A 25,417-nucleotide genomic window follows, 5' to 3' on the forward strand; every position below is an offset into this window, starting at 1 on the left:
TCTCTGCTTTTTAGTATGCTGTCTAGGTTGGTCATAGCTTTTCTTCCAAAGAGCAAGCGTCTTTTAATTTCGTGGATGCAGTCACCATCTGCAGTGATTTTGGAGCCCAGAAAAATAAAGTCTGTCACTGTTTCCATTGTTTCTCCATCTATTTGCCATGAAGTGATGGGACCGGATGCCATGATCTTTGTTTTTTGAATGTTGAGTTTTAAGCCAGCTTTTTCACTCTCCTCTTTCACTTTTATCAAGAGGTTCTTTAGTTCCTCTTTGCTTTCAGACATACGGGTTGTGTCATCTGCATATCTGAGGTTATTGATATTTCTCCTGGCAATCTTGATTTCAGCTTGTGCTTCTTCCAGTCCAGCGTTTCTCATGATGTACTCTGCATATAAGTTAAATAAGCAGGGTAACAATATGCAGCCTTGACGTACTCCTTTCCCAATTTGGAACCAGTCCATTGTTCCATGTCTGATTCTAACTGTTGCTTCCTGACCTGCATACAGTTTTCTCAAGAGGCAGGTAAGGTGGTCTGGTATTCCCATCTCTTGAAGAATTTTCCACAGTTTGTTGTGATTCACACAGTCAAAGGCTTTAATGTAGTCAATGAAGCAGAAGTAGATATTTTTCTGGAATTCTCTTGCTTTTTCTATGATCCAGTGGATGTTGGCAATTTAACCTCTGGTTCTTCTGCCTTTTCTAAATCCAGCTTGAACATCTGGAAGTTCTCATTTCATGTACTGTTGAAGCCTTGCTTGGAGAATTTTGAGCATTACTTTGCTAGCGTGTGAGATGAGTTCAACTGTGAGGTAGTTTGAACATTCTTTGGCATTGCCCTTCTTTGGGATTGGACTGAAAACTGACCTTTTCCAGTCCTGTGGCCCCTGATGAGTTTCCCATATTTGCTGGCATATTGAGTGCAGCACTTTAGCAGCAGCATCTTTTAGGATTTGAAAGAGCTCAGCTGGAGGTCTATCACCTCCACTAGCTGTGTTCGTAGTGATGCTTCCTAAGGCCCACTTGACTTCACACTCCAGGATGTCTGGTTCTAGGTGAGTGATCACACCATCAGGGTTATCTGGGTCATTAAGACCTTTTTTGTATAGTTCTGTGTGTTCTTGCCACCTCTTCTTAATATTGTCTGCTTCTGTTAGGCCTATACTTTTTCTGTCCTTTATTGTGCTCATCTTTACATGAAATGTTTCCTTGGTATCTCTAATTTTCTTGGAAAGATCTCTAGTCTTTCCCATTCTATTGTTTTCCTCTATTTCTCTGCATTGTTCACTTACACATGAACAGGTATACGTATACATATAGCCACTCATTTTTAGATTTCCCTCCTGTTTAGGTCACCACAGAGCACTGAGTAGAATTCCCCGTGCTATAGCAGTCGGTTCTCATTAGTCACCTATTTTATACACAGTAGTGTATCTATGTCAACCCCAGTCTCCCGATTCATCCCACCTACGCCTTCCCCCCTTGGTGTCCATATGCTTGTTCTCTCCATCTGTGTGCTTGTGCTTTATAGTCGACTTATACAGTGATAGTAACATAGCAACTGTATCTTTCTTTTGGTGAATACTTGTCTGGCATATCTTGTTCAGTTCTTTTTCTTTCAAACTTAATTTTTTTTACTGAGATATAATTCACATACCATAAAATCCACCCTTTAAAATGTACAATTTATTGTTTTTTTTTAGTATACAGATGGTCCCTGACTTAAAATGGTTTGACTTAACGATTTTTTGACTTCTACGCTGGTGCGAAAGCAATACACATTTAGTAGAAACCATGCTTTGAATTTTCAATTTTGATGTTTTTCCAGGCTAGCAATATGTGGTGCAATCCCCTCTCATGATGCTGGGCCATGGCAGTAATCTGAAGCTCCCACTCAGCTACTTGATCATGAGGGTAAACAACTGGCAACACTCATCAAAATTCCGTACCCAGATAGCCATTCTGTTTTTCACTTTCAGTTCAGTATTCACTTATATGAGATATTCAACACTTTATTATAAAATGAGCTTTGTGTTAGATGGTTTTGTCAAATTGTAGGCTAATATTAGTGTTCTGAGCACGTCGAAGCTAAGCTATGATGGTAGGTTAGGTGTATTAAGTGCATTTTTGACTTAGGATATTTTCAGCTTATGATGAGTTTATTGGGATGTAACCCCATCGGAAATTGACGAGATCTGTATTTACAGTTTACATCATCACAATCTAATTCCAGAACATTTTCATCACCCCAGAGGAAAATGCTGTACCCGTTAGTGGTAACTCTCCACTTCCCCTTCTCCAGCCCCTGGCAAAGACTGATTTACTTTCTGTCTCTGTGGATTTGACTTTTCAGATATTTTACATAAATGGAATCCTAACATGTGGCTCTTTGTGTCTGGCTTATTTCACTAAGCATAATGATTTCAAAGTTCATCCACGTTGCAATGTGTATCAGTACTTCATTTATTTTTATAGCTGAACAATGTTCCATTGTATGGATAGATCATGTTCTATTTATCCACGGATTCACTGATGGACATTTAAGTTGTTTACACCTTTTAGCTATTGTGAATAATGCTGCTATGATCATTTCTGTGCAAGCTTTTGTGTGGACATACATTTTCAGTTGCCTTATTTGATAGAATTCACCAGTGAAGATGTCTGGAGTTGGATTTTCTTTGTGGGAAGACTTTCAATTACTATTTCAACGTATTTGCTTGTTATAAGCCTATTGAGATTTTCCATTTCATTTAAAGTCAGTTTTGATCATTTGTGTCTTTGTCCGTTTCACCCGAATTGTCTTAATTTGTTGGCATAACGTTTGCCTTATAATCGTTAACATTTTTTAGTTCAGTAGTAATGTTCCTCTTTTCATTCTAGACCTTAGTAACCTATTTTTTTTTTGCTCATTGCGTAGTCTAGGTTCCCCAACCAGGGACTGAACCTGAGCCTATGGCAGTGAAAGCACTGAGTCCGAGGTAATCTTTTTTTTTTGATCAGTCTAGGTAAGATCAACTGTGTTGGTCTTTTCAAAAAACCAACTTTTGTTTTCACTGATTTTCTGTAGTTTTCCTATTTTCTAATTCATTTCTGCACTTATCTTACCTCTGCTTGTTTCAGATTTAGTTTGCTTTTCTTTTTCTTGTTTATTAAGATTTATCATTTGGCCATTGATTTGAGACTTTTTTGTTGTTGTTGTTGGTATAGGCATTTAAAGCTCTAAATTCCTCTTGTAAACAATATATATTCAATAGTTGAATCTTGTTTTCTTGACTCTCTGATTTTTGATTGGGATGTTTAGACCATGAATATTTAATGTAGTGATTGATATGGCTGAATTTACATTCGCCATTTTGCTATTGGTTTCTCTGTATCTTCTGTCTTTTTGTTGCTCTCTTCCTCCTAGACTGCCTTCTTTTGTGTTAAATGTTTTTTAGTGTACCTTTTTTTCTTCTGTTGATTTTTAACTATATGCTTTTGAATTGAAGTTGCAGTACAATATATATCTTTTTTTTTTTACAATATATATCTTAAGTAATTATAATCTACTTCATATTAACACTCATTTAATTTGGGTAAAATGTAGAGACTTTTCTCTAACATAGCTCCATTCCTGCCTTCCTCTTTTGTGTTATTAATGTCATATATATATTACATCTATATAGATTATCATAGGAACTTAACATGACAGTGTTATAGCTATTGCTTTATATCAATACAATCTTACTTTTTTTTGAAGAAGTTAGGAGAAGAAAGTTAGGAGAGACATTTGTATTAACCCAGATTTTAATCATTTTGGCTCCTCTTCATTTCTTCTTATGAATTCAACTTACTAACTGGTGTCAGCCTGAAGGACTTTTTTTTAGTATTTCTTGTAAAGAAGTATGCTGCTAAGTCGCTTCAGTCATGTCTGACTCTGTGCGATCCCAGAGACGGCAGCCCACCAGGCTCTCCTGTCCCTGGGATTCTCCAGGCAAGAACACTGGAGTGGGTTGCCATTTCCTTCTCCAATGCATGAAAGTGAAAAGTGAAAGTGAAGTCACTCAGTTGTGTCCGACTCCTAGGGACCCCATGGACTGCAGCCTACCAGGCTCCTCTGTCCATGGGATTTTCCAGGCAAGAGTACTGGAGTGGGGTGCCATTGCCTTCTCCAAAAGAAGTATAGTAGCAATGAATTCTCCCAGTCTTTGTTTACCAGGAAATGTCCTTTTTTAACCTTCAATTTTTTGAGGTATAGTTTTGCTAGATACAGAATTTTTGATGGATACTCTTCTTTTCTTTCAACTCTTTGATTATGTCACTTCACTGTCTTTTGGCCTCCATTATTTCTGATGAGTAGTTAACTGTTAATTTTATTATGGTTTTCTTCTACATGGGTCATTTTTCTCCTATTCCTTTCAAAATTGTCTATCTTTGGCTTTCAACAGTTTGACTGTAAAGTGTCTATGACTATCTCTTTATCTTATTTGGGGTTCATTGAACTTCTTGGATCTGATTAATGTTTCTCATAAAATATTGGAAGTTTTGGTCTTGTTTCTTCAAATACTTATTCTGACCTTGTTCTTCAAAACCCCCCAATACACATATTTTAGAATGTTTCATATTGTTCCAGAGGTGTCTGAAGTGCTGTCATTTTTCTCTCCATTCTCCAGATTGTATAGTGTATATTAATATTGTTGATCTATTTTCAAGGTCAGTAGTAATTTCTTATGACATCTTGAACCTACTCTTGAATACTTCTAAAGAAGTTGTCATTTCAATTATTGCACTATTTAAAGCTATTTTCATTTAGTTATCATTTCTTAATTTGTGTATCCATATTGAGAATCTCTATTTGTTGATTTGTTGTTGTCATCATACTTTCCTTTAACTCTTTAAACATGGCTTCCTTTAGTACTTTGAACCTATTTATAATATGTGCTTTGAAGTTATCATCTGCCAATTCTAGCATTTGGAAACACTCAGAGACAGTTTCTGCTGATTTCTTTCCCTAATGTGGATCATACTTTATTGTTTCTTTGCATGTTATACAATTCTTTTGTTGAAAATTGAACTTTTAAACAAATATTTATTTCTTTGGCTGTGCTGGGTCTTAATTGTGGCATGTGGGATCTACAGTTGTGGCACGTGTGATCTAATTCTCTGACTAGGGATGGAGCCTGAGACCCCAGCATTGGGAGTGTGGAGACTTAGCCACTGGACAACAAGGAGGTCCCCCCAAATTGAACATTTTAGACAATCAGATCAGATCGGATCAGATCAGTCGCTCAGTCATGTCCGACTCTTTGCAACCCCATGAATTGCAGCACGCCAGGCCTCCCTGTCCATCACCAACTCCTGGAGTTCACTGAGACTCACGTCCATCGAGTCAGTGATGCCATCCAGCCATCTCATCCTCTGTCGTCCCCTTCTCCTCCTGCCCCCAATCCCTCCCAGCATCAGAGTCTTTTCCAATGAGTCAACTCTTCACATGAGGTGGCCAAAGTACTGGAGTTTCAGCTTTAGCTTCATTCCTTCCAAAGAAATCCCAGGGCTGATCTTCTTCAGAATGGACTGGTTGGATCTCCTTGCAGTCCAAGGGACTCTCAAGAGTCTTCTCCAACACCACAGTTCAAAAGCATCAATTCTTTGGTGCTCAGCCTTCTTCACAGTCCAACTCTCACATCCATACATGACCACAGGAAAAACACAGCCTTGAATAGACGAATCTTTATTGGCAAAGTAATGTCTCTGCTTTTGAAAATGCTATCTAGGTTGGTCATAACTTTCCTTCCAAGGAGTAAATGTCTTTTAATTTCATGGCTGCAGTTACCATCTGCAGTGATTTTGGAGCCCAGAAAAATAAAGTCTGACACTGTTTCCACTGTTTCCCCATCTATTTCCCATGAAGTGGTGGGACCGGATGCCATGATCTTTATTTTCTGAATGTTGAGCTTTAAGCCAACTTTTTCACTCTCCACTTTCACCTTCATCAAGAGGCTTTTTAGTTCCTCTTCACTTTCTGCCATAAGGGTGGTGTCATCTGCATATCTGAGGTTATTGATATTTCTCCTGGCAATCTTGATTCCACTTTGTGTTTCTTCCAGTCCAGCTTTTCTCATGATGTACTCTGCATATAAGTTAAATAAACAGGGTGACAATATACAGCCTTGACGAACTCCTTTTCCTATTTGGAACCAGTATGTTGTTCCATGTCCAGTTCTAACTGTTGCTTCCTGACCTGCATACAGATTTCTCAAGAGGCAGATCAGGTGGTCTGGTATTCCCATCTCTTTCAGAATTTTCCACAGTTTATTGTGATCCACACAGTCAAAGGCTTTGGCATAGTCAATAAAGCAGAAATAGATGTTTTTCTGGAACTCTCTTGCTTTTTCCATGATCCAGCGGATGTTGGCAATTTGATCTCTGGTTCCTCTGCCTTTTCTAAAACCAGCTTGAACATCTGGAAGCTCACAGTTCACATATTGCTGAAGCCTGGCTTGGAGAATTTTGAGCATTACTTTACTAGCGTGTGAGATGAGTGCAACTGTGCGGTAGTTTGAGCATTCTTTGGCATTGCCTTTCTTTGGGATTGGAATGAAAACTGACCTTTTCCAGTCCTGTGGCCACTGCAGAGTTTTCCAAATTTGCTGGCATATTGAGTGCAGTACTTTCACAGCATCATCTTTCAGGATTTGGAATATAGTTTCTATCAACTCTGGATTATGATATTCCCTTTACCCCTAGAAGTAGTTTTCAGTGTGTGTGTGTGTGTGTGTGTACTTGTTTCTTTGTTGTGTAACTTTTTTGCACTAAGTCTGTGAAACTGTACTGTTTCCCACCCCCAGCTGCAGTCAGTGGTGTCTCTGTTGAATTAAAAAAAAAACAGTTTAAAATGTAAGCCTGGTTTCCTAGGGGCTGCCGCATATCTGTCCAGCTTAGTGGCCAGTCAATGATTAGTCAGAAACTATGTTGAAAGATCTCAGGCCACTAAGGCTTGTGTGCTCTGATGTATCTGTGTGTGGGCAGGGGAGTTCTTTCAACGTTCAGGTTATTTTCAGGCCTTCCCAGGGTTTTCTTTCCCCTGACGCCTTTGAATCTCCTACATACATGTGTATAGCCTCAGTGTAGTCAGGAAACATGATTAGATTGGGACCTCTCCATTCTCCAACTAGTCAGGAACACGCTTGCCCCAACCACATTCACAACCTGTCTAGTAGAGCTGAGTTGTTGGCCCTTCCCTGTTGGTCTTCCCCCGAGAAGTTTATTTCCATTGACAATGTCCCTGGGTGTGGATATTCCCCACCAAATTGACTTAGCCCCCTTCAAACCTAGGCAGAGAAGCTGCTGGTTTTCTTGAGCTGCCTTGTACTGGTAGAACCTCCATGACAAACTGAGCTGGGAAGGATGGGAGCAACTCTAGGCCAGAATGCCACAGATTCCCACAGTTCAACTTCTCATTTTATTATATACCTTTGGTTAAGTTCTAGATCATAAAGGTATTTGTCAGCTTTGTCCAGCTTTATTATTTTTTTTTTTGAGGTTATTTGTTGATATCCTCATTTGGCCATAGCTAGAAGTCCTGACTTTTCAATATTTTCCTTTTCTGTCCTATCATTTAGATGTACCAGTCTTTTAATTTTTATTTTTGTGTATTCTTCTTCTTCTTCTTATTTTTTTTGGCTGGGCTGCATGGCATGGGGGATCTTAGTCCCCCATCCAGGAATTGAGCCCATTCCCCCTGCAGTGGAAGTATGGAGTCTCCACCACTGCACCACCATGGAAGTCTCTAGATGTCCCTCCTACAAACTGCTTATGGGTGGATTTTTAAAAATCTTGTCTTCAATTGAAGAATTTAGTCGATTTTGTTTAGTGATGTTTGGCCTAATTTCTAAAATTTTATTTTATGCTTTCTACTTATTCCAATGTTTCTATTTCTTTATTTTCCTCTTTTGACTTTTGAATTGAGATTTTTTTCCTTGTTATTATATGATATTTTCCTCTACTAGTTTGAAAGTAGTATACTCTATTTATATTCTTTTAGCAATTACTCTAGAAAACCTAGCATGCATTTTTGTCTTAACAAAGCTTAAAGTTAATACTGATATGGCCATGAAGGAATAACATGGTCCAGAATTTCCCTCTCTCCATACATGATTGGAAAACTTGGCAGATATATGAATCAACCGTTTTAAGGTGGTGAAGACCTGGTGGTACCAGAGAGAAAGGAAACAAATGAGGTGAACTCCACCACCAAGACTTTCTGACTGAGAGAGAAGAAGCATAAAAATGTAATCTGTAATGATAAAGAATCAGCCAATCAAAACAGACCCAGGGAATTTCCAGTCTATTATCTGGCACGTGAGGAGCCTGGGAGTCATCACTTGATGCCAACAACAAGAAAATGTTGAACAAACTGAAAAACCAACAACTGTTTTTAGATCCATTAGAGAACAGAGGTCAAATGGCAAAGTATTGCTCACAAAACTGAAGAAACAGACAGGTGGATACAGAAAACCACAATTTACCAGAGCAGAAACTTGTGAGTGGGTACAGTGTTGGGGTAGGAAAACCTGAGCTTTAACTAATGATTTGCTGGAGGCTAGTGTGGAGAAGTATGAGAGTTAAAAACTGCAAGGAGCCTAATCTTAGGGAGGCTCTCACCTCCTACACTTCTGTGAGTTTTACCTCTAGGAGCCCCATCAGATTCTCAGAGTGAATACTGGAGAACAATCTCCTCATGTTTCCAGTTGGGGGAGAGGGGAAAGTTGATACTTTGAAATACACCAGAGCATTCTGTTCTTAACAAAGCCTGCTCTGAAGACAAACCATTATACCAGAGTCTGACCTATTGGGGTTTTATTAGAGTCTAAGGGACTTGGGGGAAGGGAAATATCCAACTTCAGCCCCCTGTAGCCATCCTAGCCCACCTTGGAGAGGGGGCACTGATAAGCACTTTCGAAGATCACAACCCAGAAGCACAGGCTCACCAAAACACTGAGAGCTAACCATTGGACTGCAGAACACTTCCCCTTCCACCACTAGTAAGTAAAGACCTCCTTCCTGCAGCTCCTTTATCCAGGACATCGTGCCTGACTTTCAACCAAAAAATTGCAAGGCACACTAACGGGCAAAACCCTCCACAGTTTGAAGAGACAGAGCAAGCATCAGAACCAGACTCAGCTATGGCAGGGATGTTGGAATTACCAGACCAGTCATTTCAAATACTATGATAAATACGCTAAGGGTTCTGATGGAGAAGCAGATATCATGGAAGAACTTGGCCATAATTAGCTACAAGGCAGGATGGGAAATCAAGTTTCTGGTTGGGAACCAAGATTCCCCATGAACCTTTGGAGATTTTACTTCTAAAAGGGTCAGAAATCCAACACAGATTTAATTGAGCTAAAATTGAGGTGTGGGCAGAGCTGCATTCCTTGAAGAGTCTCAAGGAAAGAATCAGTTGTCTTGCCTTTTCCACCTTCTAGAGAGCACCCACATTCCTTGGCTGGGTCCCCTTCATCTTTCTTCAAAGCCAGCAGTGTTGTATCTTGGAATCTCTCTGACTCTGACCTCTTTTCTATCATTGCATCTCATCTCACTCTCCTGTGGCCCTCTTTCCCTTATAAAGATGCATTTAGGGCCCACCTGGGTAACCCAGGACAATCTCCCCATCTCAAGATCCGTGACTTAATCACATCTGCAGAGTCCCTTTTTGCCATATGCATAGGATTCCAGGATTCCCATGAGGCCATCTTGGGGTGGGGGGCAGGATACTGTGCTGAAGACACCTGTTGAGAGCACAGCACCGCCCTTCAAAAGTCCTGGCTTTATGTGTGGGCCCAGGCGGTATCTCCCATCCCATGATTGGTGTCTGGAAAGCCATGGAAAGCTGTCTCAGGAGAAAGGATGGGCTCTGGCTCCTGGGTGTAGATGCCCCTGGGTCAGGTGCTGGCCCCAGAGCTGACTTACTTCTCTGGACTCAAGTATCATTCCTGATCTTGGAGGCTTTCACTTGTTTCCCTACCAGCTCAGCCATTCATGCAAACAGGTTTTTAGGTTCATTCTCCATTTTAAAGGTTCTGGACCAGGAGGGTGGCTCTAGACATGTGGGCCACATTGCCCATAAAGTCTCCAGTGACTTCTCACACCGTGCTTGTTTCTGCCCACCCTCCAGCTCCCTTCCACTTCCAGCTGTGTCTCTGTCACCGGGAATTGTGACTTTAGAATGGCTGCTCCAGCTCCAGTGTGCAGAAGGCCCTGGAAGAGGCCAGAGAGGAACAAGGCCCTGCTGTCGCTTCAGGTGACCCAGTGGCCTCCGCATGCTCCCCCAGCCCCCAGCCCAGCCTCTGGAGTCCCAACTCCACCCTGTGTCAGCCAGAGGGCCGCACGCTGGGACGAGCAGTCTTCCCACATCCCTCACCAGCTTGGGTCTTCCTGTGGCTCCATCTCCTTGTCCTGGGGCTTGGGTTTGGCTCTGCACTGAGTCTCGGGGCTCAAGTGCCCACCCCTCACGGTCACACCCGAGCCCTTGCTCCCCTCGTCTGTTTGCCACCCTGGGGACCTGACGTCATTTGCTGCATCACCAGATCTCAGTGCCTCCCTCCCACTCTGGGAAGCTGACCATGAGCAGGAGGCCTCTGACTTGCAGCTGCATGCTAGTCTGCAGCCTGCGCCCTAGTCCCAAGCCATGGGGCACGGAGTTGGAGTTCAGTGGCTTGTGAGTACAGGAGGGGTTCAGCCAGAGGCTGGGCAGTGTGGATGCTGGATGGCACATGACAGTGGTGACGGGGTGTGGTGTGCGAATCCCCCATGCACCCCCTTCCCCAGGCCTCCCTCCCCACCTTCCCCTCCAGACTCTCCAAGGTGCTCAGGATCTCAACAGAAACCATTTATTGAGGAACAATTAAAGAAAGCAACCACGCTGTGGATTCCCCAGGGTGAGATGGCCTGGCCACAGGGACTGCTGGTCCCGGGCTGGGTTCGTAAGCCAAGAGGGTGTGTGTGTGCAAGTGCTGATACGTGGACACACAGACATACATGCACACAGGCTGCTCATCAGGGAGATGTACTGCAGTGAATGACCGTGTGTGTGTGTGTGTGTGACGCTTGGCCCTTTCCCCACCCCCCAATCCAACCAGGGCTGCGTGGGACCCACAGCAGCAAATTCCAGGCTGTCTTCTCCCCCTCCCCACCCAGCTCTTGCTTAGACCCCCATCTCCTCCGGCGGCAGTCTGACCACCCTCAGTCACAAAGAGCCCCAGTGATCCTGTCAAGACATCTGGGGGAAGAGGAAAAAAAAAAAAAGCATCTTTTCAAATGTCAAGTGGATAAACAGTCAGGGCGCCAGATGTGAGGCCAGGAACCTGCCCAGCGGCTCCTGGTGAAGAGCGCACCCAGACACGGATGGTCCCTGTGGCTGCGGGGTGGCTGCTGAGTCTCCAGGTCATGTCCCCTGGGAGTCCCCCCACCCCACCCCCCCCATCCCAGGAGACCTCAGGCCCCTGTGGAGGAGCAGCAGGTGACTATGCTGGTGGTGGTGGTGGTCTAGCCATGGGGCAACAGGAATGGGGCTGGGAGCAGGTCCCTGTGGCCATAAGAGGCCCATGTGCTTCCTGAATGGGAGACCCCGGGGAGGCTCGGGAGTTGGCCAAGCACACATCTCCTGGGCCCTGGGAACCGGCAGCCACCTGGAATCGTCCCTCGGAATGGGAATCCACCCCCCACCTCCAACCACCCCCCACAAAAGAAAAGTAACAGTCGTAGAACAGGCAGGTTCTGGAGCGGGGTTCCGCCCCAAAGTGGCGCGGGTCAGGCCGGTGGCCCCAGGCCTGGCCCGTAGGCACGTTTAATAGGATTCCCCATGGATGTTTCCAGTGGGTAGGACAGGGCTGTCCCCACCGCCACCCTGGAGGGGGTCCCCAGCCTCTGCCTCATCCCACAGCCCCGAATGAGGTATTGTGCTTTCCCCCCACCTCCCCCCACCCCGCCCCCGCTTAGGCCAAGCCCCCTCTGGCCTCCTCCCCAGCACGTGGGTGGCTGGGCTGGGCACACCCGCTGGAGGGTGCCCTGGGGCCCTATGTGGCATCCAGCTCAAAGACACCATCGCTGGTTGGGGTGGTGAAGAAAGAGGGGGGATCAGAGGCGGCTGACTCCTGCCCCCCGCTGCCCCTCTCCCGGGCACGGCGCTCTTCCAGCTGCAGGCTGCGCTCGAAGTCCAGCAGCTGCCCCATGAAGCTGAAGTTGGGCGAGATGTTGGACTTCTTCCTCTTGACCAGATCGTAGGCATCGTTGAGCGAGAGGTGCAGCTTCTGCATGAGGTAGGCCACGGTGACAGTGACGGACCGGCTGACACCCGCCAGACAGTGAACGAGCACCCCGCAGTTCTGCGACAAGGCCTCGTCTAGTGGGGGCAGATGGGGGCCCTGTGTGAGATGGCCCATCACGGGGATCACATCCTAGGAGTTGCCTGGCCCCAGCAGGGCCATCCTGGGCTGGGCCCAGGGGGAAGGCAGGCCTGGGGGGGCTGGGGAAGGAGTGGGGAGGGCGGAGTGGACTCACCAATGAACGCGATGGCCTCCGGAAAGAACTGGGACAAGTTCTGGCTCCAGTGGTCCGAGATGGGGATCTGCTTGTAGTGAAAGTCGCCATTCTTCTCGAAGAGGTTGGGGAGGTTGGGGGTGACATTGAGGATGTAGCGGATGCCCAGCTTGGCCAAGCTCTCCACGTTGGCTGAATCACGGGCACTGCCCAGGTAGAGGTTGGGCAAGATCTGGACAGGGAAGGACGGCAGCAGCCCCGCTGGGGGGGGTGTGGCGCCCTCAGAATCCAGGCCGCAGCTCATGGCATCACGGTCAGGCTCGGAATCCACATCAGAGCAGTCGGAGCCCAGGCACAGGCCCCCCAGCCCCACCACTGGGCTGGGCAGTGGGGCCATGCTCGGGCCCCCCCGGCGGTCGAGGCTGGTCTCACAGAGGTGAGGGCACTCGGCCTGGAATCTGCTGAAGCCACCTGGGAGAGGGGATGAAATGAGGGGCCCATTGAGGTAGCCTCCCGGGCAGCTAAGTGCCCTGGCTGGGGTTAGGGATGCAATCCTAGATCCTTCTGATGCCTGAAGAGGTGGGTGGGCAGATGTACCCAAGGGGCACTCAGGAGTGAGCAGCCTTGACCTACGTGGTGTCCCAAGTGGTGTCTCTGGAGCCGGTCCTCTGGACGGCAAACCAAAGAGGATCTCACATCCCTGGGGCCAAGCCAAGGCGGGCATGAGGGCTCAACACGTAGTGCCAGCCTTGGGAAGGACAGCAGGCAACAGTTAAAGACGAGGAAAGGTTCAGATGTGAGTTGTCTGCCTGAGTGATTCCCGAGATCAGGGGCCAGGGCACAGCCACGTCTGCGTGCTCTTCAGAGAGCCTGGGAGAGTGTATAGCGTGCCACCTGGATGGTCCCAAGGTGCTCAGAAGGGAACATCTCCATCTCCAAATAACTACTATTTTCCCCGGACTGGGGGGGTGGGCGGCGCTAGAAATCCAACACGTTCTATATTTCTATATCTCTGCACATTCAGAATTGAGCAAGGGAGGACAGTACAATGACCCTCCTCAATGGGGAGAGGGGTCTAGGTTCCTGGAAATCCTGTCTCTATCCTGGATCTCTGAGGCAGAGGGTGTGTTTGGCTTGGCAAGGAGCCAACACGTCTGTGTCTGTCCATCGCCTCCCCCAGCCCTGCGCTGACCATGGCAGGGGGAGGGGAAGCGGGGAAGGTCTCTGCCGTTGCAGCTTCTCTCCCTGTCGTCCACCCCCCCGCCCCCGCCCCGCCAGCCCCCGTCTTCCCCTCCCCCTTCCAGACCCTTCGGTGAGCAGGGGAGATTTGTCCTGGGGCTCCAGCCTCCTTTACCCATGGCTGAGCAGCTGGGGGAGGGGGGCGATAGGGACCCGCTGGGGTTCCCGGAGCCAGGTCAGATCAGATTCTCCCATTTTCCAGGCTCAGAAACTGGGGCTCCCAAGAGTGAAGGGCTTCCCCAAGGTCACGCTCAGAGGAGGACAGACTCTCATCTCCACTTTGGACCACAGGAGGTCGGGCTCGCCCATGATCAGATGGATTCGGATGGCCCTCCGAAGGTGGGGTCCTGTGCTCCCCGGGCAGGGGTCCTCCCCAGACGGGTGCCCACCCGCCGCCCACCACCGGTACCTACCCTGTAGGTAGTAGGCCAGGTAGCCTTCCTCCCGAAGCTTCTGCAGCAGAGTGCCCAGCACCGAGTCGGCCTCCCACTCCTCGGCCTCGGCCTCGGTGCGCCGGTGCCGGCCCCCGCCCTGGTCGTACAGGAGCACCGGGGCGGGGGGCGGGGGCTGCAGCGGCGGCCCCGGTAGTAGCGCTCGCACCGACAGGCTCCCTCGCCGCAGGCGGCGCAGCAGCAGCGCGGGCAGGGCCACGCTCAGCGCCCCGCCGATGCGCGCCGACTCGTAGAGCTCACGGCTGCGGCAGTCAAGCAGCAACAGCCGCGGGCGCGGGGGCGACAGCTCCCGGCGCAGCCACAGGCACGAGCGGCCCAGACCCTCCATGGCTTCGCGGCTCCCGGCACGTCGGGCTTCCGGAGCTGCGGAGAGAGGGAAGGCACGAGACGTGAGCCCGCGATCTGCGCGCCCAGAAACAGGGCGCCTGGGGTCTCGCGGGGGAGTCCCTCTATCGCCGGATCTTCTCCTGCCTCTCCCACGGCATGCCCAAAGGCACCCCCGTGCGCCCCAAGAAAAATGCCCCAGGCAGCCACTCGAGTGCCCCACCGGAGAAGGGAAATGCGAGAGGTGCCCCAGCCGAGCAAGGCTGAGCGTCCGACGGCCCCCTTTGAGAGCCGCTAGGGTCCCTCCTGGCCCCTCGGAGGAGTTCAGACCCCTTCCTGCGTCTCTCACGCCCGCGATCACTCCCCGCTTTTCAGCTTCCGACTGGGGGGGACCGCGTGCGCTGAGGGGCGGCGGGGAGAGGGGCTCTAGGCCGAGATTGTCCCCACGGCCCGCCGGGGCCGGGGAGATAAAGGCGGTGCCCAGGCGCTGGCCCTCGGCAGGCGGGACCTCTCGGGGCTGCCCGACTCCACCCGGAGAAAACAAAAGGAGAGACCTGGAGCGTGATCCCGCGGCGAGCGATCGCTCGCGGATGTCCTGGACACAGCCACCGCGGCTCGAGGGGCGTCGTTCCCGGGCTGGGTTGCCCCGGCCCCGGCCACTGGGAAGAGGGAAGGATGGCAGAAAGAGCGCGCCGCACGTGGAGACAAGTCCACCGCCGCCTGCGCGCACCGGCAGCTTCCTGGCACTGCGACCCAGCTTCCCACCTTGGAAGCCAGTTGCCTTTGGACGTGGAGTTGCCTTTGGAGGGGCGGGGCGGCGGGGGCGGGCTCAGGGGGGCCAGCGAGCCAACGGGTGCCCTTGAAAGCTGGTGAGTGGGCCCCGCAAGTGGCCCGCTGGGCCGGGGCTTCCACCCAAGCGGGACAGGGCCAGGGGCAGAGGCCAAGGGCAGGTCAGGGGCCCAGCAGGGGACCAACTGCAGCTCCCCTGGCCGGCGCCAGCCAGGCCCCTGGAGGCAGGGGGAGGGGTGTGGACAAGAGCCCTGTGCCCCAGCCCCAGAGGCTACCTCCAGCCAGGCTCACTTGGGGTGCCCCTGGACCATCTGGTCCTGGGACTGGACTTCAGTGGCTTCATCCATATAACAGGCTCACCACCACGGCTGCCAGGGAAATGGTGGAGGGGAAAAGAAAGCGGAACCACAAATCTACTGCTGCTTTCTGGCCAGAACTCGGCCCAGGGCTAGCTGGAAGGCTAGGCAGGCAAAGGGCAGCTTTGGGGCACCCCAGTAGCTTCACTGGCATGAGCCAGGCCAAAGACTCCAAGAGCCTGCCCTACTGATCCTGGAAGTCAGCCTGGCTTCTCGGGTTGCCTCCTCCCTAGTCAAGAGTCAAGGCGTTTCTACTGAAATGTCTCTCACTTCTGTACTGTCCCCTCTGCCCCTGTGCTGGCCCAGGTCGCCATCAGGGCTTTCAAAGCCCTCTCCCCATCTCCAGGCCTGTTTGCCTCAACTCCCCTCAGCCCTGCCCTGCAGCAAAGGCCCCACAGTGGCCTCCAGAACCTTCTGTGGACATAGGACGATGAACCGGCAGGGCACACTTGGGCCCTTGCTTGCAAGGCACTCCCAGGCCAGCAGGACAGGTCAGTAATAAACCGAGGGATGGAATGAGAGAATACCAGGTGTGATAAATTCTGAGACAATGAAATGAGGTGGCGGAGCTTCTGAAAAGTCTGGTCTATGTCCCCCCCCCCTTTTTTTTCTTAAAGCCCTAAAGCAAATAGGCCAGTTGAAGGAAAGTGTACAGCAGATAAGAGAAAGCTCATACAAATGAATCAAAAAGTTGAGACTCTTATAGCTACATGGGCAAGGAACCAGAAAAGACTGCATGAAGGAGCACATGCAACTGGTGCAAGGCATTTGGAGAAAGGTACAACTTCAGGCATGGGAAGGAAAACAAATTTAAAAGCCCAGCTAACAATGACAGAAAACAAGGTAACACTTCCAATGTTCTCAGACTGAGAAAGCCCATGTGAGATGGGCATGCTACTCTGTTGCTGATTGCTAGAGGTATGCTGGTGTGACTCTTTTGGAAATTAACTTGGTAATATACATCCAGAGCTGGGAAGAACCCCACACTGGGAATCTACCCCAAGGAACTAAGTAAACAAAGGTAAAGCTATGCACACAGGATGGGTACCATAAGAGAGGTAACTAAGGAGTGAAAGGTGCAAAACTGCTGGAAGGTCACTGATCAGAACATAAAGTAGGATAGGAAAAGGCAGGAGGTATTGCTGGGGAGAGGGCAGGTCACAGAGAGCCAGGTTGCCTCAAAGGGGCCTCCGGTTGCCCCTTCCTACCCTGCCTCCCTTCCCAGCCCAGTGGGCCACTAGTCCCATCACCTGGCTCCAGGGGCCCTGGGCAGCTTAGGCTGGGTCCCCTCGCCCCTAGCCTGGGCTGCCTCCTCTGCAGCCTGTCCTGATTCTATTCCTTCTTCACTCCCCCTCCCCCAGGTTTCTGTCTCCCTCCTCTGTGCTCCAGACCTCAGTTCCCTGAGGTTACCAGCTAGGCTGGAGCCGAGTTGGGGGGGTTGTGTGTGTGCATTTCGTTTCTCTCACATCCCAGTTCCCACAGGCAGAGGTGGGAAGCCACCAGGCCCGGGGCGGGGGGGGGGGGGTCCCTCCAGGCCTGCTGCAGCTGTGGGCAGGACCCCGGAGTGGGCTGGGGTTGAAGGCACCCAGGGGTTCCAGGATGTGCCAGCCTGGTGTGTCTGGCTTGGCCAAGTCGCCAGAGTTGGGGTGGCCGCCCTGCACGGGGAGGTAGAGAGAGAGACACACCCCCGCTCCTGCCTGGTGCTGTGGTCTCAGGGGGTTGGAGAGAGGGTCACCCTGCGGTGCCAAGGCCTGCTTTCTGCAGACGGCTCCCTGCGGGAGGGGACCAGCATCAGGCCAGGGAGGCAAATTCTGCCCCTGGGCGGGGGTCGTGCGGGTCTGCCCCTTGCCCAGATCTCTGCTGGTCAGCCGCGCGAGAGTGAGCCTTCAAGGGAAGGCGGGGGGCGTTCAATCACCAAAGTGCTCGCTGCCCAGCGCCAACAGCGCCCGCTGCGCCAGCAGCAGGAAGACATCCTGGAACCTGTTGCCACCTCCGCAGTGCAGGGCTGAGCGCCGCCAAGCCCCCCTCCCCCGACCCTCGCCGGCCCCCCCGCAGCGCCGGCTAGGGTAGGGGCGCCGACCCTGGGCCCCGCACCCACTCCCCAAGCGCGCGCGCTCCGGGCGCGCAGTGGCCTCCCCAGGCCCCCTCAAGCGGGCGGAGCTCGGCTGCGCGCTTCCTGTAGGATGGGCGCTGCGCCCGCTGCCCGCCCTCCTCTCCTGCAGGGCGCCCCTGGCCTCCGCCCAGCCCAAGCAGTGCCCCTCGGAGGCCGCGGAAACGCCGCTGCCCGTAGGCCTCTAGCGCGCTGCCCATGCGCCCCCGGGGCCCGGGAGCCTCCTGAGAGCGGCGCCCCGCCTGCCCCCCCACGCCCGCCCCCACCCCCAAACACTTGGGTCCCGCCGGCCCAGTGGCGGCAATTGGGCCGTCCAGCCCGGTTAGAACTCCCAGCCACAGCGCTCCGGGCAAATCCAGTGTCTTTTCCTCCACATCCACTTTCCGCGGTGATGGCTCTCTGCTTTGCCGGGTCGGCCTCCTGGCGGGACTGGGAGTTCCTCCAAGGCAGGAGCGGGTGTGTGCCCGGCCCCGAGCTGGCCCCAGCCCCCCAGGGAAGGGCCTGGCATGCGGTGCTCACGGAAGAAATGCTCGTGAACAAAGAAGGCATGAATGAATGAAATCAATTGTTGCACCAGGGAGCCCAGGGGGGTGGCTTTCTCCCTCAGCGGGTCACTCACCCAGACACACAGAAGCACACGTGCGCACGCGGTTCCTCCCCCCGCCGCCCCCCCACCCCCCGCCGCCCCCCCACCGCACAGGCAGGTGGACACACACACACACACACACACGGACGGGCACACACACGGGCACTCCGACTCCTGCCTCCAGGAAATCCACCTACTACGTGCGTGCCAACACCTGGGGCCCCTTTGGCCGCAGCTGGGTGGCCTCCATCTCAATTGCCTGCCTCTCCCTTGCCCTCCCCCATCTAAGTACGGTACCTTGCACCCCAGTGCCTTCCTTATCTTTTAGGGACCAGGCCAAGTCAGTCGCTGGGGAGACTCGGGGCCTGTTTAGGGAGCCACCTGAGGGGGCCTCAGGGTGGTGAACCGCTGCTGCAAAGGCAAGCCAGTGGCGCCTGGCAGAGATGCCACCAAATGCTGCAGCCTCCAGAACCGGTGTGCCAGGTGTTGGAGGGAGGGACTGAAATGTGTTAGAGGACGTGCAGGGCTATGTGCCATGGGGGCAGGCCAGGGTGCCCAAGAGTCAGAATCCCGCAGGTGTGCACATATTGGGGGTGTACGAGGTGCAGGCCTGGGGAGCCAGCTGGGCTTCAGGAGTGCGGCGACGGCCTCTGGGTGGGGGTTCCTGTTGGGGCTTCGTCCAGGGGTGGGTAGATGTCAGCATCTCTGGACTGGGAACGTGGGTGGGGTGTCTGTGATGAGCATATGGGGAGTTGGAGATGGTGCGGGCCGGCGAGGGGAGCTGTGTTAGTGCAGATATCCCAAGGATGTGTTGGGTATCTATGTGTGTGTGTGCGTGTGCGTGTGCGTGTGTGTGTGTGTGGTGTGTGAACGCGCGCGCACGCTCACGCGCGCCTGGGTGTGTACTGAGGCGTGGCAGCGTCTGGGATGGGTGCTGGCCTGAGTTGGGGACAGTAGTCGATGGTGACTTAGCGGCTGCCGGGGCGTGCACTGCAGGGCCCTGGGTCCGCGGTGCACTGTTTGTGCACGCGCGTGTGTCAGGGGGTGTGCGTGGCCATCGACACGGGAGGTGCACGGGCGGGCGCACTGAGTGGGTCTCCCAGGGGCGCGTGCGTCGGCCTGGCGGGGTGCGCGCTGGAGAGACTTTGGGGGCGCAGGGCGGAGGCGCACACACGTCGGGGGGGCGGCCAGGCTGGGTGGGGGTGGGGTGGGTGCCCGGGCGCCGCGTGCCCAGCTCACCTCCGTTCCGCTCGGCTTCCTGCGCCGGCTCCGCGCGTCGCGGCCGGGAAGTTTCCAAAAGCCGGGCCGGCGGGAAGCGCTACCGCCGCGGCCGCCGCGCGCCACCGGAGCCTCGGGCGGCGGCCTCGCCTGGAGCCGAGGGGCTGCTGCCGCCGCCGCCGCCGCCGCTGCGGAGGGAAACTCCAAATCCCGCCTCCGCCGCCGCCGCCTCCTCCCCTCCTGCCGCCGTCTTCTCCGCCCCCTGCCCAGGAGGGGCAATGTCGCCGGCGGAGGCGCGCGAGGAGGGAGCGGGGAGGGGCCGCGGCCTGCCCGGCGTCTGCTCCCACCTCCCCCGCCCGCCTGCCTCCCACCTGCCTCCGCCGCCCGCTCTGCCCCCGGCGGCCCCTCTCGGCGGGGGCGGGGGGATGCCCCAGCAGCCCCGGCTCCCAGCCGCCTCGCCGCGGGGTCTCTGAGCCTGGGCCGCCGGAGTTGGGTGGGAGGCCCTGACCTCAGTTGGGCCTGGGCTGGGCTGCCTGGAACAGTCCGCCCTGGCACTCCTGCGGCCATCGAGGACCAGACACAGCTCGGCCCCAGGGGCCACCTCCTGATGTCCCAGGGGCTAAGGTGTAAGGTCCGGGTGAGAGCATCCGAAGCGCCCAACCCGCGGTCCCCTGACTCCTGTCTTCTGCCATCCTCCCGTATCAGATTCTGGCTCCTGGAGCTTTGGGGCCTGAGTGCCTGGAAGGGGTGCGGCCAGGACGGTGGGGGTGGGTCAGGGAGGAGGTGCTGTCTGCAGGCCTGGGGTGCTTTCCTCTGGCCCTCGGGCCAGGGCCCCCCACCATCACGGGCCTCCTTTGGTTTTTACACCCATCTGGCAGTTGGAGGAGACGGGTCCCCTGCTATAGCTAGGGAAACTGAAGCAGTGGTTTCCCGGGGGTCACGACGCTGTGTGGTGACAGGGCCAGAGTGGAGGGGGATGCAGGGAGGGCTGGGATGCCAGCGGTAGCCTAAATCCCCCTGAGTCATCACCCCTGGGAAAGAGAGGACAGAGGCTGCGTGTTTGGGGATGGAGCAGACCTCACCATCTCCAAGGGCCCTCACCAGCTTTGCAGCAGTCTCTCTCCAAGGTGTGGGAGCTGGGGCAGGGTCCAGATGCCACCAGCCTGGCAGGCCCAGCCCGCCCTTTGGCCTCCTTCAGCCCTCATCACGTGCCTGCCCTTGCCACCCTCCCCTCTCCAGCGCCTGGGCCTTTCGGGGCTACCGTCACTGGCAGGTGCATCTGTGGGCCGGGCTGATTGTTCACCTCCCATTCAGCAGCAAGGCCCCAGGGGCTGGCGTGGAATCAAACTGCAAGACGATGGCATGCAGGTGGGCAAACGAAACCCGTGGTGGTTTGGGTGGATCCTGCCACTCTACCCTGTGCTTCTGTGCCGTCCACGCTGCCAACTGTCCTGGAGTCAGAGGGCCCTTTGCTAAGATAGCAACCTGTGCTTAAAGGCATGCCGTTCAGCAATAGGACCATTTTGATCTGTCAAAGGGGCAAAATACATGGTAACCAGAAAAGATGGGGGCCAGCTCCCCTGGGGACCCTCCCATTTGGGGAAGACACATGGCAGCCATGCCCCTGGCTCTGGGCACTCGGCCCCCTGCAAAAGCTTAGGGAGCTGACTCACAGAGGAGTTTCTTGAAAGGTTGGAGAACTACCCCCACCCCCCGCCCAATTCTGTGCTTTAGTGACTCAGGGCTGAACGGCTGGAGGAGGAACATTTGGACTGGATGATGCCACCCTCACCCCTGCAGAGCTGCTATCCCAGCCCTCCCACAGGGCCTCTGCACTCCAGGCAACAAGACCCACCCAGCACTGGACGCGAAGAAAGCTAACCTGAACCACCGGGCCAGTCCCGGGAGCTCCGAGGACACAGACCTGGTCCGCCTGGGAAAATGGGGGCCACCTGCCTCATTCTCAGGGGCTTGGCTAGCCAGGCCTAGCCTGTGATCCTGTTGAGGGATGAGCTGGAGAACCTTCTCGAAGAGGACTTGAGTGAGAGGCCAGCCATGTCAGAACTGAGGCTGTTTTGAAGGCATAGCTGGGCCTGCCTCTGAAGCAGCCAAGCCTGCATGCTCAGGTCCTAACAGAAACCTCATGGTGGGTTCTCCTCTGTGGCCTCCCTGATTCTTCCACTGGGAACCCCCCCAAGCCCCCCACCCGCCCCAGACACGCAGCAGAAATTGCCTGTGCAGGGTGGAGGAGCAGAAAACTGGGCAGTGGCCGGGATGCGCCCCCGTGCACCGTGGCTGAAGGTGGCCGTACCTGTGAATATGCAGCTTTTCCAGGTCCTGATTCTGGGTCACTTTTCAGACAATTGAAGCTTTGAAGAAAGGCCCGTCTCACTGGGTCCTTGCATGGAGGCCCTGGCGTCCCCAGAGCACTGGCGTTTGGGTGCACGTACACGTGAGCCTTTATTTCTGGGCAACCATTGGGTCCCACCGAGCGCAATATCCTCCGCTGAAGCCATTTGCTCACATGACAACCGCCCCCCAGGCCGCCGCCGCCCCTCCACCGCTGGGGAACTGGCTTCACTGCCCCTCCCCCCTCAGAGGCGCGTTAGCCAGCATCTTCTGGATGCATCTCGCGCTACCAGTTGCCATGCCTCCGGGAGCACATCCTAGGCCCTGTTCCGGGGCACCCCACTTGCCCACCGCAGCCCCCCTGGCAGGACCACCTGCGGGCATTGGAAACCAAATAACCCAGTGATGGCTCTCAGATTGGCGCTTGAAGCCCAGGTGAAAGGGACAGAGAAGACAGGAGGGAGGCAGTGTGTGCAGCGCAGCAGCGATTGATTTCTGAGGGGCCAGGACCTCAGGAGCCATTAACATCCCCATTCTGGGAGGCCTCCCGTTCAGGTTCGATAACCTGGTTATCAACCCCCTCTGGCCAGCCGCGCGGGCTCCCGGTACTTGTCTTCCCAAGAAGCCATGCAGCACGCGTGTCGGGATGTACGTTTCAGATGATATAATTCTTTTACTGGGAGATAGCCAGACTCCCATGCCCATTGGCTGGACCAGCAAAGGGAGGCGGGAGGGAACTGGGGGCCAGTGGTGGGAGGGGATGAGACAGAGGGCTGAATAGGGCCAGGAGAGGGGAACCAGAAAGGTGGAAGGGACAGGCCAGGAGATACAGCCCCTTTCAGCCCTGTCTCTCATCCCCTGCTGTGGGACCTGTCACCAATCGCTCTGATGATGGCCTCTGTGAGTGAGGCCATCACTGGGGTCTCTGGTCACATCTCCCTGTCCTCCCTCCAGGAACATGGCTCTTGACTCAGGCCATCACCTCACAGGAAGGAATGTGTTAAACAGAACAGTGGGTTCAGGCCCCTGGCTCTGGCTCAGTTCTTTGGGGGGCCGGGAGGGGCTTCTGGGGACACTGTGGGTTTTTCTCATGTCCTCATCCTCAGGGGTCTGATTCCCTGTATCACAGATCGACCACCTTGCTTCCCAATACGGCAAGGCCAGCCTGGGTCCCGGGAGCTCCTTGCACCCAGACCAAGGCCTGCTAGCAGGATGGCTAGGTCACTGCTGTCCTGGGGTCAGGGGTGCTGAGCACAGCTCTGCACACGTCTCTTCCCGTCATGGGAGCTTTCCACCCTAGTCTGGTCTGGGAACACCTCAGCAGTGACTGGAATCAATTAAGTCAGGAGGGGGCCAGGGCCCAGGTCAGGGACCTGCCCCTTGGCTATGGCATCAATGCTTAAGCTGCCAGAGTCAAGGGGAGGGTGTTGCACAGGGCGAGCCTGGAGCCATTTCGCCCCTGGAAGGGGGACTCGGGTGGGCTTTTGCCACGTCAAGTTACACTTGCTGCCCTTTGAAGCCTTGCTGTCACCAAGTTTGGAGCCAGCCTTCCTTGCTGGCCCAGAAGGCCCCCTCGTGGGACCCTTAAATAATGAGAACAGTGGCTTTTTCTGGTCACCGTGCCAGGAACAAGGGCCACAAAGCTTCCATATGAGGAAACCAAGGCCCTGAGTGATGAGGCTGAGGATCCCAGCCTCTGATGTTGGGGCTCAGGTCCAAGCCCATCTTTCTCACAGATTTCAAGATTTCGCGATGTCAGGAGGGGACCCAGTGACACAGCCCCAGCGAGGAAGGACGGAGCTCCAGGTCACAGAGAAACCGTGGTGAGTGGTCCACACAGTCCCAAATGGCAGCACACCGCCTGTGGAGAGGCCCTGGCCTGCCTGTGAGTTCAGGCCCACCCTGGCCCAGATGAGGACTTCTGTCATTGTCCCTCTCCCTGTCCCCAAGCACCCCTCCCCACCAACCCCGCTGCCGCCCCCTCCCTACTTTCGTACTCGAGAGGCTTGCCACAAGGAAGGCCCAGGGTATCTCTACCAACTCTGTGGGGATTTTTCCCATCTAAATTTAGAGAGTGCCTATTATCTTGCCGTATCCGCTTCTCACAAAGAGGAGAGACAGAAGAAGAGCGAGGGGAAGGCCAAGGCCTGATGGCGGCAGAGCCGGGGGAGGGTCACTCTCTCCCCGCAGATGCCGCCTCAGGCCCTTGAAGCTGGCCCTCTTGGCAGGAGGCTGTGAGGAGTCGGGGGTTCCTCACAGGGGTCCTCAGAGCTGTCTCCCTCCAACACGGTGTGTTCACCCCTCCTCAGTACCTGCCACCTGCCCCCTGCCGCCCACCACCCCCACCACCATTTCACTATCACAGAGAGAAAAGCCAAGGCCTGAGATTGGTTTCCTAGCCATGGTGGCCTCTCTTCACTGCACCTCCATTTTAGGGACCCATGTTGGGGCTGGCGTGGGCAGGACCATGAGTGTAACCTAGAGCCCAATGTGTCAACCTGCAGGACTTGGCTCTTGGGACCTGTCCGGAGCCACAGGGACTGTGACTGGGACTTTGACCTCCCTATGGCATCCTTGGCCTGAGCTGCCTGTTCTCTGTGGCCCCAGAAGAGAAGAGGGAATCAATGATGGAGTCCCCACGTCTATAAACCTGAGAGGACTCTTCCTAGTCAACAGAACGAAGTCCCCGAGGTCTTGTGCTCTTGCTCTCAGTGACAGCTTGGGATGCTGTCTCTGTCTTAGCCAAGCCTTCCCTCCCCATCTCTGTGTCTTCTCCCCTCACTGCTGGCCCTGTCCTTCCAGCACCAGCCTTGCCTCCACCCAAGTCTCTAAATTGCTCTCAAAGGTCTTTCCATGATACTTAGTAATAACGTATCAGGGAAAACAATCTGAAAAAGAGTATATGTATATATATGCGTATATGTGTATATATATGTATCTGAATCACTGGGTTATATACTGAAGCTAACATAACATTGTAAATCAACTATATTTCAATAAAATAAGGAAATACCTTATGAAATTTTTTAAAAAGCTATGGCAAATAACATAAAATGTCTAAAGAAAAGCACTCCTGCATGTTCTTGCTCACTGCACTTCCCAGAGCCCAAGGCTGGTTGGCATCATCACCTTGCCTCTCAAGGTGATGGCTTCTAGATGTGACGTGTCCATCTTCCCATTGAATGCCAGGACCTTTGAAGCTCTTCTCAATCAACCCACCTCTCACTCCCTGGTTTTGGATTCACCGCTGGGGCCTTGGGTCTGGGCTCCCACCTCTGTCCTGTCCTGTCCATTTGAACCCCTGCATCTCCAGGCTTCTCCCGTAACCCTAGTCCCCTCTCCACTTGGTACCCTGTGGATCCCTTACTTGCCCCTGGCCACTTTCCTTTCCCACCATCCTCAGTGGCCAATCCAAAGCTCCATCAGTCTTCTGGAGCCCAGCTGAGGCCTGACCCTTCCAGTGGGTACCTTTGCCACCCAT

The 25,417-nt window shown here is 53.4% G+C and overlaps 1 protein-coding gene across 3 annotated transcripts; it reads right to left on the reverse strand.

Annotated features, from left to right (window-relative positions):
• Positions 1 to 10,851: 10,851 nt before the first annotated feature.
• On the reverse strand, positions 10,852 to 19,841 carry DUSP9 (dual specificity phosphatase 9). 3 transcript variants are annotated; one of them, XM_086388808.1, is made up of 4 exons: positions 19,609 to 19,841; positions 14,166 to 14,567; positions 12,535 to 12,984; positions 10,852 to 12,376 (listed from the first exon to the last, which is right to left on the reverse strand). In XM_086388808.1, the coding sequence occupies exons 2-4, from the start codon at positions 14,530 to 14,532 to the stop codon at positions 12,051 to 12,053; spliced, it is 1,143 nt and encodes a 380-aa protein (XP_086244934.1). In that variant the 5' UTR covers positions 14,533 to 14,567; positions 19,609 to 19,841; the 3' UTR covers positions 10,852 to 12,050. The 3 variants fall into 3 exon arrangements, with proteins under 3 accessions (XP_086244934.1, XP_086244935.1, XP_086244933.1); XM_086388809.1 differs by lacking the exon at positions 19,609 to 19,841 and adding an exon at positions 15,083 to 15,303 and having other exon boundaries at positions 10,852 to 12,284; XM_086388807.1 differs by lacking the exon at positions 19,609 to 19,841 and adding an exon at positions 15,083 to 15,303.
• Positions 19,842 to 25,417: the final 5,576 nt, after the last annotated feature.

Source organism: Bos grunniens, chromosome X, assembly GCF_055505025.1.
Source record: "Bos grunniens cultivar Pamir isolate PY7600 chromosome X, Bosgru_T2T1.0, whole genome shotgun sequence".
Classification (NCBI taxonomy): Eukaryota; Metazoa; Chordata; class Mammalia; order Artiodactyla; family Bovidae; genus Bos; species Bos grunniens.

Coding starts and splice junctions, on each gene's coding strand:
- DUSP9 (XM_086388808.1), bottom strand. CDS start 14,532: ATGGAGGGTCTGGGCCGCTCGTGCCTGTGGCTGCGCCGGGAGCTGTCG. Junction 12,985..14,165: donor CCTGGCCTACTACCTACAGG/GTAGGTACCGGT, acceptor CCCCTCTCCCAG/GTGGCTTCAGCAGATTCCAG. Junction 12,377..12,534: donor GGAGGCCATCGCGTTCATTG/GTGAGTCCACTC, acceptor TGCCCCCACTAG/ACGAGGCCTTGTCGCAGAAC.